Below are 16,851 nucleotides of genomic sequence, written 5' to 3' on the forward strand. Positions count from 1 at the left end.
CAGGCCTCACGAAGGCTGTGGAAATGTTGCTTTCACATACTGGTCAACGAGCGAACAGGAGAGGTGTCTGCTGGAACCGGGTGCAGTTCAGGGCAGGTGACCCCGAGAGGGAGGCCATTAGTCTGGTGACCTGCCACTCCCTCCCCCACCCCCAGCCTCCACCCCCACTGCCTGCAGACCTCCTTCCAGGCACAATCTCAAAGTTACAAGTACGTACAAAGAACTCTTTTCTTGAATCATTAGAGAGTAAGTTGCTGAGAGTCTCCTACATAACCATAATAGAGAAATTGACGTGGATGTAATATTCCCATCTGATCCTCAGGCGCCATTCAAGTTTCACCAGTTTTCCCAATAATGGCCTTTGTAGGATAAGGATCCAGTTTGAGCTGCATTTGGCTGTTGTGGCTCTTAAGTCTCCTTCACTATGAAAGAGTTCCTCCATTTTTTCTTGACTTTCCTGACTTGATTTGGACACTTGCAGAGAGTACGGGCCCATTGTTTTGTAGAACGTTCATGAGTAGAGTTTGCTGGATGTTTCCTCACAATTAGACTTAGGTTAAGCATCTTTGGCTGCTGTATCACAGCAGTGACACCTTGGGTGGCACCTACTTTCAATATGGTCCTTATTTTGATGAGGTTCATTTTGATCATTTAAGGAGGTGTCCGCTGTGCTTCTCCCCTGGGAAGTTGCTCTTTCCTTTGTAACTAGTAAGTGTTTTTGTGGGGAGGTACTTTGAAACAGTAAATATCCCATCCTCATTACACTTTCAATCAATTTATATATATAAAGTATGAGCTCATGTCTTTCCTATTTTATTCCAAGGGTCGTACAGACATATTTCAGAGATAGTGTGGTTTAGGTTCCAGACCACTGCAATAAAGCAGATATCACAATAAAGCAAATCACACAAACTTCTTGGTTTCCCAGTGCACATAAAAGTTATGTTTACACTATACAGTAGTCTACTAAGTGTGCAATACCATGATGTCTAAAAAAGCAGTCTACATACCTTAATTAAAATGTGACACACAAACATGAAGCAAGCACATGCTTTTGGAAAATGGTGCCGAAACTTGCTCTACGCAGGGTTGCCACAAACCTTCAATTTGTAAAAAAAAAAAAAAACAGTATTCATCATGATGTGTACTAAAGCAAAGTGCAATAAAATGAGGTATGCCTGTACTCCATTAATAGTTATTTTGATGTACAAATTGTCCTAGATTTGGCCAGTGGGTGCCTCTTTAACTGGCCTCTGAGTCCTTTTGACATGTCCCCATCATTCTTGGAGCACTCCCTTGCTTCCTGGACAATGTATTTCGGGTTCATCTTGTACCGTGCCCGTGCAGCCCTGGAATCCTGATTCCTTTTAGTGGAGAATGGTATTTAGAAGGATCTGCAAGCTGGGTGTGCTCATTGCCATTGGGGTGTCACTGCTTCAGGTCCTCGCAGTGAAGAGTTCATTCTAGTTTTCTTCCTTTCCATATTTGTAACTCCCTTCTAAGGCAGTGAGAAATCTGGCTCCACCATCTTTATGTTTACTTATTTAATTGCCCCTGAACATAACCAGCCTCCCTTCTTGCTGCTACCCTGTCCACAAACAGATGTCTTCCTCACCCTGCTTGGGCTCCAACACTCCACGTCTGGCTAACCCTTGCACGGATGTCTTCCTCACCCCGCTCACACACTGGCTTCCCAGTGGGCCACCCCACCCCTGCACGTAAACCTTGTTTTCCCACACCTGCATCAGGCTGTGCCCTCCTCCATGTGGACACCCTCCTCACCCTGCTTGGGCTCGAACACCAGGTGCTGAGCCTTCCCCTAAGGTGTGCATCGTCCTTGTTAGGGATTGACTCAACGTTCAGGTCCCAACCACAGTTCCTGTGGGTGTGAACCCATTTGTAAACAGACCTTTGAAGATGTTAAGTTCTGCCCAAATGGAAAGAGGCTGGGCCTTAATTCAATATGGCTACAGTCTTACAAGTAAAGCAAATTGGGCTCAGAAAGAGGAGCTACAAGAAGCAAGAAGCTGGAAGTCAACAGAAAAGTTATGGAACCTCAAGGGTCTCCAGCAGCCAGCCCCAGAATGCCAGTCTTTGGGTAGAAAGCATTGCCTTTCTGATGCCTCAATTTTGGGCTTCTCCCAGCCCCAAAATCGTGAGCCCATAAATTCCCATTGTTTAAGCCAACCCACTGCATGTTACTTGTTTTAGCACACAGGAAACTGAAACAGTTCTTGTCCTATGTTGGGCCACCCCCGTATGGACAGATGCCCTCCTCACCCTGCTTGGGCTCTGCCACCCTCCTGCCAAGCCACTTAGCCCTCCCCATGAGTACAGTGTTCTCACCTGGTGCTGGGCTATTCCCATGCACAGATGCCCTCTGGTAGGCAGGATAATGACCTCCCAAACACGCCCATGTCCTACTAATCCCTGAAACTTGGGAATATTTACATGGCAAAAGGAATTTTGCAGCTGTGATTAAGGTTATAGATCTGAAGATGAGATTACCCTGGATTACCTGGGTGGGGCCATTGTAACCACATGGGCTCGTAAAAGTGGAAGAGGAAGGCAAAAGGGTCAGTCAGATATTTGAAAATGAAGAAAAGACAGGAAAGATTCAAAGCGTTTGAGAGAGACTTGACTCTCACTATTGCTGGCTTTGAAGATGGAGGAAGGAGGCCAACAAGCCAAGCTCTGAGGACAGCCCCTGGAAGCTGAGAAGGGCCCTTGCTGACAGCCAAGGAAACGGGGACCTCAATCCTACAGCCCAAGAAACAATTCTGCCAACAACCCAAATGTCATGCAAGGAAAGGAATGCAGCCCTTGACAACATCTTGATTTTAGCGGTGAGACCACTTTCAGACCTCTGACCTCGAGAACCATAAAATAAACGTGTTTGTGGTTAATTTGTTATGGTGGCAAAAGAACCAATATGTGCCACCTCCCCAACCCCATCTGGGCTGTAAGCCATGCCAGATCACCACCCTCTGCCCCAAGTGGACACTCCTTGACCTGCCCACTTCACAACTTCAGAATAAAATTGTTTTGAAAGGGAAGGGAAGGGAGGCAAACAGATGGAAGCAGGTAGCTCTGATACATTTTTGAACTCTTGAAAGGGATTCAGCTTTTGAACCCCAAAACAGGAAGACAGGGCTGGTATGAGATCCTTTCACTCACTCTGACCTTTTGCGATATCCTTTAGGAACCCCTCAGCTCTTGGGAACCCCAATACTACTTCTTGCCTCCTGAATGCTGAAACCCATATGTCCACAGAATTTACTAAAGGGAAAGCTGTATTTCTTCTCTTGTGAAGCAACAGCCACATTAATTCAGCTTTTATTATTTAAACAATAGAGATTATTGCTTATGTGGTTATGATATTTTTCCCCCATTAATTTCTGTTCTACAACTCTATCACTAGCTCTGGGGCCATGGGTGTTGAAGTCTGCACTCCTTGTGCCTGCCAGCCTGAGGGTGTCTTGCCCCGAAGCTTCCCCAGCACCTGGATCCACCCACTTGCTGGCTGCTGAGCAGATGGTGTGGAGACTCCAGAAACAGGAACGAACAATTTCTGAAAGAGCACGCTTTACTGGGAAAACAGTACTACACAGCGACCAACAGACAAATGCAGCCCCAGGGGCATCCTACACATCACGCTCAAAAAGATACACGGAACGTTTTGTTAATAAAAATCAACTGGAATATGGATTCTCCCAGGCAACATCCCCAACCCCATCTTCTGAGGGTTGGGAAAATGCCCATCCATTTTCTGGAAGGCATGTGGCTCACTCAGAGATAGAGCCCTTCAGGGGTGCCTTCTTGTTTTTTATAAAGAACATTTTCTTTAGATTTTTTGAAGTCTTCATTTGTTACTTTCATTCTACGTTCTCTCAAGGCCATCAGACCAGCTTCTGTACAGATTGCCTACAGGAAAGAACACAATGTTCAGAAAGTGAAATACCTTTTATTTTTATTCTAACAAGCAATTCAGAGAGATCAGTTTTAAATAGGGTATAAGAAACCTAGGCTAAACACAAATTGCCCAAAACATTTGGGAAAAGATTAGACTTTTAAAATGTTTTAAGCATCCCAATTATTTTCCAAAAGGATTTGAACTGGCTTAAACTGGGAGTAATTATAACCAAGAAGGAAGTCTGGCCCAGGAATTCAGGCTCTGGGTTCCAGATTGGCTCAGGTTCTAACTAGTTGTATTGCTTGGCAAAGCCAGTATGTTCTTATAGCTCCCCTTTTGTTAAAGGGAATAATCTTCCTAGGAAATAGATGAAATTCTAATCTGAAATGTAAAGGCAACATAAAGTACATATGCATCCCATTCACCTATAGTCATAAGAGAACACATATTCTCATTAAATATATGTTTAAAAATAGCATTTATTTCCTCAATGTTGACTTGTCAAAAGTAAAACATAAGAATCCATGCAATGTGATGTGATAAAGATCCTGGCTGTGAAGCTTCTATTTTATGGCCATGAGGATATTTCAAATGGTTCAGCAGAAAAGAGTGCGTTTCTGCACAGATAGATAAAGCAAATGGGTAAAGTGTGAAACTGGTAAATCTAAGCAATGGGTAGATGAGTGTGGACGTTGCTATTGATGCAACTTTTCTGAACGTTTGAAAAATATCAAAATTGATAATGCAAAATAAAAATCTCAATTTAAAAAAAGATTTTATTCACCAACTAAGACACTGATGTTCTATAGGAAAGATGACAGCGAACCACAGTATGTACAGGCCCTGACCTGGGAAGGCACAGTGTCTGCAACCCTCCCCTAATGTGGTTTTGTGTCTGACTCAAGACCATCCAATGAGAAGTGGGTTGATAGGTGTATCTAGAGTCAATACTGCCAGGCTTTGCTATAAGCCGGTCATCTGGGAAGAATCATCCTAACTCACATGCATGTGTGAGAAAACAAAAGGAAGATTCTTTCCTGTCAGTTTGGTACAACCAATCAGAATAACATTGTAGACAGAAGTGCAGTGGGATGCCGGTGCCCATGCTGCAGCTCTGAACCAAGTTCTCCCAGAAGATACTCCGTCCAGAGTTGAGGCAGGGTGACAACATCTGACACACCTGAGAAAGCCACCTGGGCTGGTGGGGAAGGAGGCCAGCTTAGTGCCAGTGACTGATGCTTGTGGTTGCAGGTGACTTAGGGTCACTTATTTTATAAAATGATACACTAAACGATTTTAAATAAAAAGCAAATCTACCTTTTTTTGCTTAATGGCAAGTCAACAGCAAAGATTACTATGTCAAAACCCACAGCCCACACAACCAGCCCAGCCACCACATAACAAGCACACCAGAGCCTTTCCTGACTCGTGTCCACTGTGGTGAGGGATGATGTGACCCAGCCCAGGGTCTCACCTTGATGTCAGCACCAGAGAGGTCATCTTTAGCCATGATCAAGTCGTCCAAGATTACATCATCAGCCAACGTCATCCTGCTCGTGTGAATCTGGAAGATGCGCTTCTTGGTCTTCTCGTCAGGCAGGGGGAACTCAATCTTCCTGTCGATGCGGCCTGCAGATACAAAGGTCTTCAATTCCAGCCCCTGTCCAGAGCCTGGGAATGCCTGGGCCCAAAAAGAAGCCTTAACCCATCTCCTCACATGTGCAGTTTGAAATGTGGTCCAAATTTTAAAGAGAGTATTTCTTTTTTGTAGTTTATAAATTTCTATATCTGAATTCACCCCACTTAAAGGAAATCCTCTCTGCTTTGGTACCTTCAGAAATAAATGAAAGGATTTCTAGTGGTGTACTTTAGTACTTTAGTGGAAAAGGACAGATGGATCTTGTTAAAACTATTATAAAAGAGAGAAAACAAATTAACAACTGCTTCTTCTAGTCCTATCTGAACTTAACCAGAATAAACCAGAGCTATCATATGAATTATTTCTTCAGAAAAAGAAGGTCTTTCTTGAGGCTAAAAAGGGTCTATTTATTATGGGAAAGAAAAGATTAAGATACAGATAAGAATTTAAATTGCTAAGCTGCATTGACTAGTCTACTTTCTTATTTAATCATAATCTCAAGGGGACACACTTTTCCTATGCTTCAGTATAGTATATGCCTTTATATAAATTTTTACAATTCTCCCCAAAGGAGACTAAACAAACATAAATACATAAGAACACCACTTCTCCATGATGAAACAAAAGCAAATATAACCTGGTCTGATAAGCGCTGGATCCAAAGTTTCTATTCGGTTTGTGGCCATGATAACTTTCACATCTCCCCTTGAATCAAATCCGTCCAACTGGTTCAACAGTTCCAACATAGTCCGTTGAATTTCTCTCTCACCACCAGAATTTGAGTCATATCTTTTAAAAAGAAGAAAAGTAGAAAGATTGAAGACTCAACTGATCTCTTTCTAAAGGGGAATTATAGCAAATACCTCATCATGGCAAAATACCCTGCCATTGTGGTTTCAACCCAATGCCCTCCCTCAATTATACTATAGCTAAAAAGGAGCATCCTCCCAACCTGCCAAGTCACGCATTACATTTTCCACACAGCAGTTTCAGTGCTGGAAATTATATATTTTGTCTCCATGTTTGTTGTCTGGCTCTCCCAACCTGACTGTGAGTCCCTTGAGGACAGAGACTCTGCCATGTTCACTGCTTTGTCCCCAGGGTCCAGAATGGGGCCTGGACCAGAGTAGGTGCTTGAGACGTGATTAACTAACTGAGCAAATTCTAAAACTGAACAACTTCTGGATAAGTTGTTAACCGGCAAATGGAAAATCAGAGCTTGAAGTATCCATGGAAAGCCATGTGCAGTAAGAACTGTGGCAAACCAATGTACAGGACATACTGATAACTGTTTATTCTTAGAAAAGAGCTACGTGGTTTTTACCTCTCAACAATGCAAAGTAGTTGGAAGAGAAAGTCTACCTTTTGGTCCCAATGGCATCAATTTCATCAATAAACACAATGGATGGTGCATGTTCTTCAGCAACTCGAAACAATTCCCGCACAAGTTTGGGTCCATCTCCTAAGTACTTCTGAATAAGTTCAGAGCCAACCACTCTCAAGAAAGTGGCCGAGGTTTGGTTTGCTACTGCTTTAGCTAACAATGTTTTACCTGTTTTAGATTAAAAAAGAAAAACAAAAAAATGAAGTGCTGTTTTAACTTAAAAACCATTATCATCATTACTTCAAATGAATACGAAAAATGGGTACACCCTGGTGATGAAATGGCATGCCACCATTCAGGTGTCTGACAGTCTGTTCTCCGAATTAGGTAAGAGGAAATTTAGAAAACTCTACTAAATACTACGATTTAATTATTCTGAAGTATCTTCCTAAATTCATCATGGTAATATCAGAAAATATTTTTTACTTGATTATTTTCAAATCATGACCCAGTGTTTCCATGTAAGAATAATAAACTATTGAACTACCTGTAGGAAGAACGGAGGTGTACCAGCTGGGAAAAAAACATTTTTCTCTGGTGAGCCTTTCTTGGTTCCCTTCAAAGTTTCATATAATACTGACCTGCCCCATCTTTCCTTCTATCCCACCCAAGCCAGGATAGAGAACCAAACTAAACTCATGTGAAACTGTCAATGATAAAGAAAAAAAAAAAAAGCCTAAAGATGCTACGTTTGACCCTAAGGACACATCCAGTGCTTGTGAGCACTGCAGCACGCCACGTGCTACTAGAAAAGTACCTGCCAGTGGGCCTGCTGCAGGGTCAGACACCCAGATGGGACTGGCTCTTGAAGTACACAGCTGAGAGCCGCTGATAGCTTAAAAGCCTTTTCTTAATCTGTGGCATGCCCTGACACGGCAGTTCCTCTTACTGATCTCAGCGTAGATCTCAAACAACTTTTCCAATACTGCTCTGACTCCCTGATATTTCTCTTTCATGTCAAAACCAAAAAAAACCAGCAAAGAACACCCAATTTGAGAATTTTAGAGCTGGAAGACCTCTGGCTCCTTTGACTGTGAATGAGGACATGGCCAAGGGGCTGCATAGTTGCCAGAGAACACAAAGGCCATTATGGGCAGTGCTGGTGAAAGAGTGGGAGGTTGGAAACCAGGTGGTGAGTGGCACCGAAGGTTTCATGGAAGTACAAAGAAGGACAAGAAGCTAAGCTTTGCAACAACATGCAAATAAAATGACATCCCCACTGGTCAGAGAGGCAAAGGAGCAGGTGCAAAGGCTTAGAAGGTTGGACTGCTCCCTGCAAGTATCAATTAAAGATGGCAAACAAAGGTCAAAGAATCTTTTACATGGAACAGGATCTTACAATCCAGAAGCATCCAAGTCCAGCTGCTGCGCTGCTTCAGTGGTCAGAGGGGTCACTGAACAAGTCTCCACCTCCTCTGACCAGAGCTTGTCCAGAGCTTCCCCTGACCCCCGGTAGTGCAAATGCAGAGGGCACGTAGCTGTGGGTCATGAGGCCTGCCTTCCAGCTGCAGCCCTGCTACCAGTTCAATTCCAGTGCTACTGGGGCCTTGGGTCAACCCCTGGTCTCTCTGAAACTGAATTTCCAGATCTGTAAGGGACTAACAGTGAGAGTGATCCCTTCTAAAGCCCCACGCTTCTGGGCAGTTGCCTCCTGTCCCTCAAGCCTGGGCAATGCTCAGTTAGTACAGATACTCTTAGGAACATAGTTATTAATTCACTCAATCACATGACCACTTTTCTTTTGGAATTTATATAGCAAAGGACTGGTAAGTACTGGACTAAACAACTTATTCAGGTCAACTTACTGCATAATGAACCAAATATATATATAAATTTATCTTCATCCATTTATCCATCCAGCATGTATTTATTTATCCAGTACCAAGGAGCCAGGAAAATTAACATAATCTGAGTACCAGAGAAAAGCTTTTAAATCAGTGGTTCTCCATTATGGCTTGTTATGCTCAGGCCACACCTCAGACCATAAAGCAGAATCTTTGCATATTGGGTCAGGCAACAGCATTTTTAAAGCTCCCAAAGTAATTCCAATATACAGAGAAGGTTGAGCATCCCTGTTTTAAACTAAGGAACTGTGGTCTGTTCGCTCGGCAGTTAAGTAATCAAAACTAGCCAATGCTGCTGCTCAAAGAAATAAGCTGAGTTCCTGGAAAGTATCAAACAACACAGAGCATACCTGTGCCAGGTGGACCATAGAGGATGACCCCCTTAGGGGGCTTTATACCCATCTCTTCATAATATTCGGGATGTGTAAGAGGAAGCTCCACAGATTCCTACAGAAAACAAACATTCAGTAAAAATGAAAGGTTTTTGTACTGAGATTATTAGCAAATCACGAATCAGCATCATGAGTAGATCTTGCTTTCAAAAATAGGCTGAAATCTCAATCACTCTTCTTAGAGACAATGTGCCTAATTTCCTGTAGCAGCAAGGGCATACTGAAGAGGACAGCTGTCCTAGTTTGGCTCCCAGCAACCATCAGCCGCCAAATTTCCCTTTCACTTTCTGGTCATCAGCTTTGGGCAACATTTAAGCCGGCAGGGCACACAAGTCCCTTCCTAGCAAAAGGGACTTAAAAGGCTAAAATGTACCCTTCTACACTACAGACAGGACCTGGAAAAATGTTCTGATTGAAGTTCCTGCCCAGGGAGGTTATGGGTATTTCCCAACTGACAGGTTACTAGTGGAGACCTGTGATAGTTTGCAATGACTTCCATACTTATGAAAGAAACTTCAGAGAGCCAGTTCAGAGCCATCCTGAATGACAAATTCCCTTCCCACCTCCAGGACCACTGCAGGGGCTGAGATTATGTCCTAGACCCCACCACTGTGCAAGTGTATGTGGCACATGTGATGTGTGCCCCTCACTCTACATCCATACAACATTGGAGGTCTCTGGATATCCACAACTGACATCAACATGCTGGAAACATGGGATGTTCACAGAAACGATCCATTAAACATTATTAACAAAACCAAAAACCACAACTGGCAAGCTCTAAATTAGTTAGTGGTTTGATCAATAAAGGCAAAAAAAAAAAAAAAAAGGCAAACCGACTCCAAAGCACCCTACGTGGGACAGCAGTAAGAAACCCAAAGTCTGAAAACCCAGAGTTGGTTCCCAGCCATACCTTAATTTCCTGGATTTGGTTGTCCAATCCCCCAATATCAGCATAAGTCTCCTGGGGGGCCTTTTCGACCTTCATCACGGTAACCAGGGGATCAGTGTCATCCATCAGCACCCCTATCACCGCATGCACCTAAAAGGAAAATCAAGCTTTAACACAGGCATGAGAGGTTTACACAATCCCCTTGTAACACAGCACTGCCAATCACAGAATCTCCACCGTTAAGAATGCTTTGGCAATCTATTTCCACAGGACAGGTGGGTAGATCTAACAGGAAGGAGGAGGCACTGCAATGAGCTTCTTAGAGACCAACAGTATACCTTGTGGTTGAGCAGGACAGAGCAGCCTGGTTCCAGTAGATCCTTGTCCACAAAAGAAAGAATGCTGACATAGTGTTCTGAGCCCACTGATGTAGACACGATGGCGTGATTGTCATCAATGATCTCTTCCAAGGTTCCTACTGACATTGGGGTCCCCCTCAAATCATCCACCTTTGATCTTTCCTCCTATATAAGAGAAAATTGTGCCAAGAAGAAAAAGCAGATTAGACCTAAGAAGTAGATGATCCTGGTAGTTCATTAGATTTACAAAGCAGTTGAATCTCTTAAAAGGGACCTAACAATGCTTCATAAAATCTTGACAGATTCAACTACATGAATCTCATGTGTTCGTGGAGCTCTGGGTTCTAAACAGAGTTTTCCAATTTGTGTAAAAGGAAATTATAATCACTTCTCAACTTACCTCTTGCTTTTCTTCTAATGGTTTCATTTGTTCTTGATTTCTAATGAATTCTTCCTCCATGAGAAGATAGTCTTTAATTCTCTCTAACTTCAATAATTTTAACCGGCACTGAGTGTGAGGTGTCACTGTAATTAAAAAGTAGTTTTACTATACTTGGAGCTTGAAGTTTGCAATTAATTTGGCTAAAATAAGCTCATTTAGTTGGACAGGCTGAAGAATTCTCTGAGTTTGGTAACCCTAAGTAAGCAGGTACCTAAATGGAAAGGGGAAAAGGGCTTTTGGCAGTTTAGGCAAGCAGGTGAAAATGGAGATAAGGTGTATGACTCAATAGCTAGCAAAAAATGATCTGTACCAACTGAACTACTTGTACATCTAAAGAAGAAAAAAGAAATTGATATAAAAGTTAGTTTGGTTTGGTTTATTTTTCCCCATGGGTGCTAATAAAAAAAGTTACACATGCTGCTCAATCAGTATACACTGCTGCATAGTACATGTATGCAGACTCCTCCTGTTTGTAAGAAAAGTCTGAAATATTAGGAATATTAACTTTCTTTGTCACGTATGTGGCAAATAATCTCCCACACTCTATTGTTTCTTTTGGCTTTGTTTTGAAGCCTCATGCCATGAGGAATTGTAACATTTATATACACACATCTATCAATCTTTTCCTTTGTGGTTTCTGGGATTTTACTAAGGTTAAATAAATAAATTTCTAAATTTTCATCTATTCTCAAGTTTATATCTGTAATCCATCTGGCAAGAGGCAAAGGGCCTAGTTTCATTTTCTCTTGAAAGAAAATAAAAGATGCCAGCCATTTATATTAAACAACTCTTCTTCTTCCCACAGAACTGAAATGTATCTTTAACATATATTAAATATCCATGTCACTGGTCTCTGGGTTTGGACTTTCTACTCTCTTTTGGCAATCTAATGGTCTATTTCTGTACCAATACCACATTGATTCATTCCAGTAGATTAATGGCAGGTTTACTAGCTGACTCCCTTTGTTCTTAACTGAGCAATATTCATAAAATTAGTTTTTTTCTTCTAAGCAGGGAGGTACTTTTTTAGGTGGGGCTGGGGGTGGGGACAGTATTTGAGCTGAAGCCTGAAGGGATGAGAAGCTTCAGGAGGCAACCATGGGAGGACCATGGAAAGAAACCTTAAGTAGAGGGAAGAGCAAGGGCAAAGGCCCTGATGTGGAGAAGAGCCCGGAATATGTAAACAACACAAGGCAGGGCAGAGTGACCAATGAGCAAAAGGGAATTCGAAGAACTGAGGATGGGGAGGTGGGCTGAGACATATCACCTGGTTTGAGTTTTATTCCACGTTCAACAGGAAGCCATTGAAAAATGTTAAGTTCAGGTATTACATGATCTGAATTTCAATACAGTGAAATTCTATTTCATGAAATAAGTGTTTCTGAATTACTCAAGCTCATCCTGGATTTTGTCAACCACAACTGTACTTTTAATACACTAGAGGAGCTGGCTAATTAAAGGAAATTAATGGGGTTTCTTAAAATGAGACACTGGTATAGTAACATATTTTAAAACAAAGTATAGCTTTTATGCCAACCCAGAGGAACGCTGCACACACAAGTTAGCTAGTATGGGATTGAATTTTCAGAGCTAGAGCTTGAACCACCCCATTTCCTGTCTCATCTTTCAGACCTCTAAGCTACATGCAGAGAGACGGTTTCCCCTAGGAATGTGAAAGTCAGCAAGGAGAAACCATGTCATACCCAGTGGCAGTTTGCTGGCAGCATCTGGTCCCTTTGTTTTCTTCTTCTTTTTCCCCACTCTGGTTGGTACAGGAGGTTCATATTTCTTTTTCTTGTCCTTAGATTTTTAGAAATGCAGGAAAAAAAAATCACGAGGAAATCATATTGAAACATAAACTTATTTCTACGCCATCATCATCTAGTTCCAGGAGACATAATTTTTCTTATCTTTTAGGATGCTATTAAGAAACTGTCATTTTTTTAAAAATTAGGTTCACATTCTTGCAATTTTAATAAGTAAACATAACTGATCTTTCTTTTTACAATATACATTAACGACAGTAAGGCTGATTATTCCATAAGGCATAGAGAGGTCAGAATTCAAAGTCATATGCCAAAATCTGATATTAAGTAATTTGAGACAATTCTTCACATCTCAGGATATTAAACACTAAAATTACAGGCAATTTACTGCAAAGCTTAAGTAATGTAACTACGTTTACAAATTTTAAAATCATTAACATTGATACCTATTTGACGGTTAGGTCAATAAGTGTTTCTATAACATGAAAAGGATGTATCTATATGCCAGGCTAGTTAAATAACTACAGATCATTTATTCTGTATTTTAAAATTCATGAACGCCCAAAGAACTCTTCAGCTGCAACCTGTCACATTCTCTCACATTTTACTCACATCGTAGCATGTATCCGGCTTATTTACCTTGTCATCCTTTTTGCCACCTCCAGGACCATGACCACCACTCTGACTTTGACCCTGAAAAGGAATAAAATCAGAAAGAGATATAAATTCAGAATATGATCATTTTAGAAGAACATATTGCTTAATTTTCCTGTGATTCTAAAATATGAACACTTTTCTCTCATTTCAACATTCCTGAACCCAAGTCAATGGTTACATATAGCGATGTAGAATTTCTTTTTCCTTGAAAAGGTGTCAGTAGTTAATGGTGCACCATGCAACTGACTGCATCTTAAAATCAAAGACAACTCTATTAACAAATAAACAGAACTAATAAATCACAACGAGGCTAAGATTCTAAGAGCACCCTTTTTGAGGAGAAGGTACAGGGCTTGGCATTCTTTAATATAAAACTACCAGACTGAGGCCACCAAATTTCAGGAAATTAGCCCATGAAAACTAAGTCGTTTTACACAGACAACCTCTTATCGATCATCTGCTGTTTACTGAGATTCAGGAGACTCCTTTCAACAGCAATACCTCCCACCCCTAAAGCCTGGGTTTTCAGGCAGGTCTTTTTTCCCAACCTGAAAAGCTGAATCATCCTAAGATGTTAAGAACTTAGTGTATTAATAAGCTCTGATTTAAAAATAGACCCTTAAGCTATAGGGCAATGTGTAACAGAGTAATTCTCAGAAATGGTGGCATTTTAAATATGATTAACAGAGAACTTACTTGATCAGAAGGGCCTGCTCAGCCCTCTTAAATCATCTCCATGTAGGCACCTCTAAATGAATACACTGGCAGCTTCATTATCAAGACAAAACAACCAAATCATGGTAACCTAAAGATCTAAGGTCAAATATATTCCTCCACGTGCTAAAACATTGTACTTTATTCTGAACAAGGTAATTAAGCACTGACAGATTTTGGGAAACAATATGTTATAATGAAATAGGCTGTCCAAGTTATAGGCATTTAACCATTACTTACACCTCTTTAGGAAATCTGCTGATGGCCAGAAGGGCTATTGTTTGTGGGTGCTTCCTATGGGCCCAACTCCGTCCTAGATGTTCTCCCTTCACTCTCTCATTTATTCCATACAACCGTCCAAGGTAGGGTTCACTGTTTGCACTCTGTTGATGAGGAGCTGCAGCAAGTTGGAGAACATGAACGTGGAAGCGGGCGAATCTAAGTTTGAATTCTGGCTCCATCACCAACAGGCTATGGGACCTCAGACACATGAGGCCAATTTACTGAGTCTTAGCATCTTTAACTGAAAAGTGGGCATTAGACTACTTCCTTTGTATTGCTAAAAGTGAGTTAACCCATGTAAACTACTTGGCAGGGCCAGAATGTGAACTGTCAGTCTGATAACAAAATTTGGGCTCTGAAGCAGTCCAAATCCATTCTGGTTCAGTTCTTTACTCCGTTTCATCTATCCCAACTCCATTCCTCCACCTTTGTTTGTGTCCTGGCCATCACCTCCTATTTGGACTGCAGTCTCCCAGTCAAGCTTCCTGGGTCTCACTTCTTCCCTCACCAATCCAGTTATTACATTCTAAAACAAAACAGCTGAACTTTTAATCTCCCACCTCAAAAACCTTCAACTGCTCTAACTTTCATGGCTTGCCTGGCTCTTGCCAAACTGGCTACAACTAACCTTTCAGGCTTCATCTACCTTTTCCATGAACCTGCAAGTGTGGCCCCCATGGAGGACATTTTTCTGAATGGGTCCTGCACTTCCTCACCTCTGGAGCATTATGCTCTTCAGCCTCAAACAAAAATAACAAATTTCAGATTTCTGAGCCCTGACTAAATGCCATGTGGTGTGCTAAAGCCTTTTTAGGACATGATCTAATTTAATTCTTACAGACATTATGAGGTTGGTACTATTATCCTAACTTAGAGATAAGGAAACTGAGGCCCAGAGCGGTTAAATGACCTTGCCTATTGTCACAAAGCTTGTCAGATGGAACCATGACTCAAATCTGTTGGACACCAATGCCCAGGTGTATCTCTTCTGTATGGATATCCAGTACACTGCAGCAGGGGCTCTAGAAAAGACTGACAGGGTCTGTGTTACAGTACAGCCACTCGCCATGTCTAAGTTTCCTCCTTGGCAAAATTGAAGTTAACAAGAGTAACTGCCTCAAGGAGCTGCTGTGAAGAATTAACGAGAAAATGCTGGAAAAGTACCTACACATACTTATTATGCTTAGAATATTATCCAAGAGTTCTCATGGGACCTAAAAAATCTACATGATCTGACCTTTACCCACACTCCAGACACTGGCTCCTTGCTGTTCATGACATGCCAAATACATTCCCATCTCCAGTTCTTGCACTTGCTGTGTCTTCTGCCTGGACTGCTTTCCCCTCAGATTTCTGCATAGGCCATTCCCTCACATTTAGGCTCTGTTCAAATTTCACCTCCTGAGAGCGACCTCAGCTGACACCCTATCTAAAATAGCCACACCTCCTTATCCTATGCCCTTCTATAAAACAGCCATATAACAATGGCCACCCTACTCCATCTAGGTCCCACTCCTTGATATCTGTTTATTGTCTGCTTTCTCCTTTAGAATGTAAGCTCCATGAAGGCAGGGACTTCGTCAATCTTGTTAACCTGTGTCTTCAACACCTAGACTAGAACAGAGCCTAACAAAAAGGCAGGCGCTCAACCCATTTGTTCAGTGAATTACAGAATAAACGTCAGCTGTTTTTATTATTACACCGGCATCATGGGACCCTTCTCAACCGATTCCACCTGCCATATAATGATCAGTCCTTAAAACGTTCCTCAAACGGCCCCCCATTCGGAGCTGTCTTCCACGGTTCCGCTCCCCCACTCCCTAGGTGGAACAAAACACTCCTCTCCGCTCGCACAACCCTTCATCTGAACGGCTCAGAAAGCACCTGTCCCCCTTTCTCGGGTAGACTCCGGTCGAGACCCCCGCGCGGGTCAGCAGAGCCCCAGTCGGCGGAGGAGCAAAACCCGGCGACCTGAGCCCTCGTGTCGCCCCACAGGCCCGCCCGGGGGACCCTCTGCGCATAGTCCCGGGTCCAGAACCCTAAACAAGGCCCGCTGGTCTGTCCCGGCCCGCGTTGGACCCGAGCACCGCCATCGGGAGCCTCCGTCTCCCAAGGAGAACGGGCCAGGGGAGCTGAAGGACCGAGTTCCACAGGCTCCTCATGGAGCTGCCTCATTCTTCAGGCCTGGGCTGTCCCGGGCTCGTCGCAATGCGACCACCAGTCGAAGCCCTTAGTCACTCACCATCTTGCTTCGGGCGCTCGAGCCACGGCTACCGGAAGTGCGTCCGCCCCGGCAACTCGTCAGAGGCGGAAGTTACCGGGGGCCGTTAAGGAGGCCGATAGGAACCAAATTCCGCACGCACGAAGTTGCGCTCCAAGGGCCGGTGTTGGTGGTTTAGGGCAATGGTAAAAAATATCTGTGCGTCAAATAAAATACCAAAATAACTTATGAGGATAATGTGAACCTTGTATTTTACTTGAAAAAAATTCCAAATCGCCTTTATTAGGCTGTTGTCAACAAGTTAAGATATTCACTTCAACTGACGAAGAACTAGGACAATTATGAA

The 16,851-nt window shown here is 42.5% G+C and overlaps 2 protein-coding genes across 2 annotated transcripts in view; one reads left to right on the forward strand and one right to left on the reverse strand.

Annotated features, from left to right (window-relative positions):
* The window catches only part of NRDE2 (NRDE-2, necessary for RNA interference, domain containing), a 59,283-nt gene extending 54,297 nt beyond the window's left edge, over positions 1-4,986 (forward strand). The window contains exon 14 of the mRNA XM_037832079.1: positions 3,422-4,986. Coding sequence (XP_037688007.1) covers positions 3,422-3,442 — 21 coding nt within the window. The 3' untranslated portion in view covers positions 3,443-4,986. The remainder of the gene's footprint in view (positions 1-3,421) is intronic.
* PSMC1 (proteasome 26S subunit, ATPase 1) lies at positions 3,569-16,581 on the reverse strand. The gene is made up of 11 exons (XM_037832081.1): positions 16,527-16,581; positions 13,271-13,324; positions 12,569-12,665; positions 10,824-10,948; positions 10,403-10,588; positions 10,086-10,214; positions 9,131-9,227; positions 6,915-7,104; positions 6,190-6,341; positions 5,388-5,542; positions 3,569-3,924 (listed from the first exon to the last, which is right to left on the reverse strand). Exons 1-11 carry the CDS (start codon positions 16,527-16,529, stop codon positions 3,790-3,792), a joined length of 1,323 nt encoding a protein of 440 aa, XP_037688009.1. The 5' UTR covers positions 16,530-16,581; the 3' UTR covers positions 3,569-3,789.
* Positions 16,582-16,851: the final 270 nt, after the last annotated feature.

This window comes from Choloepus didactylus, chromosome 4 (genome assembly GCF_015220235.1).
Source record: "Choloepus didactylus isolate mChoDid1 chromosome 4, mChoDid1.pri, whole genome shotgun sequence".
Lineage (NCBI taxonomy): Eukaryota > Metazoa > Chordata > Mammalia > Pilosa > Megalonychidae > Choloepus > Choloepus didactylus.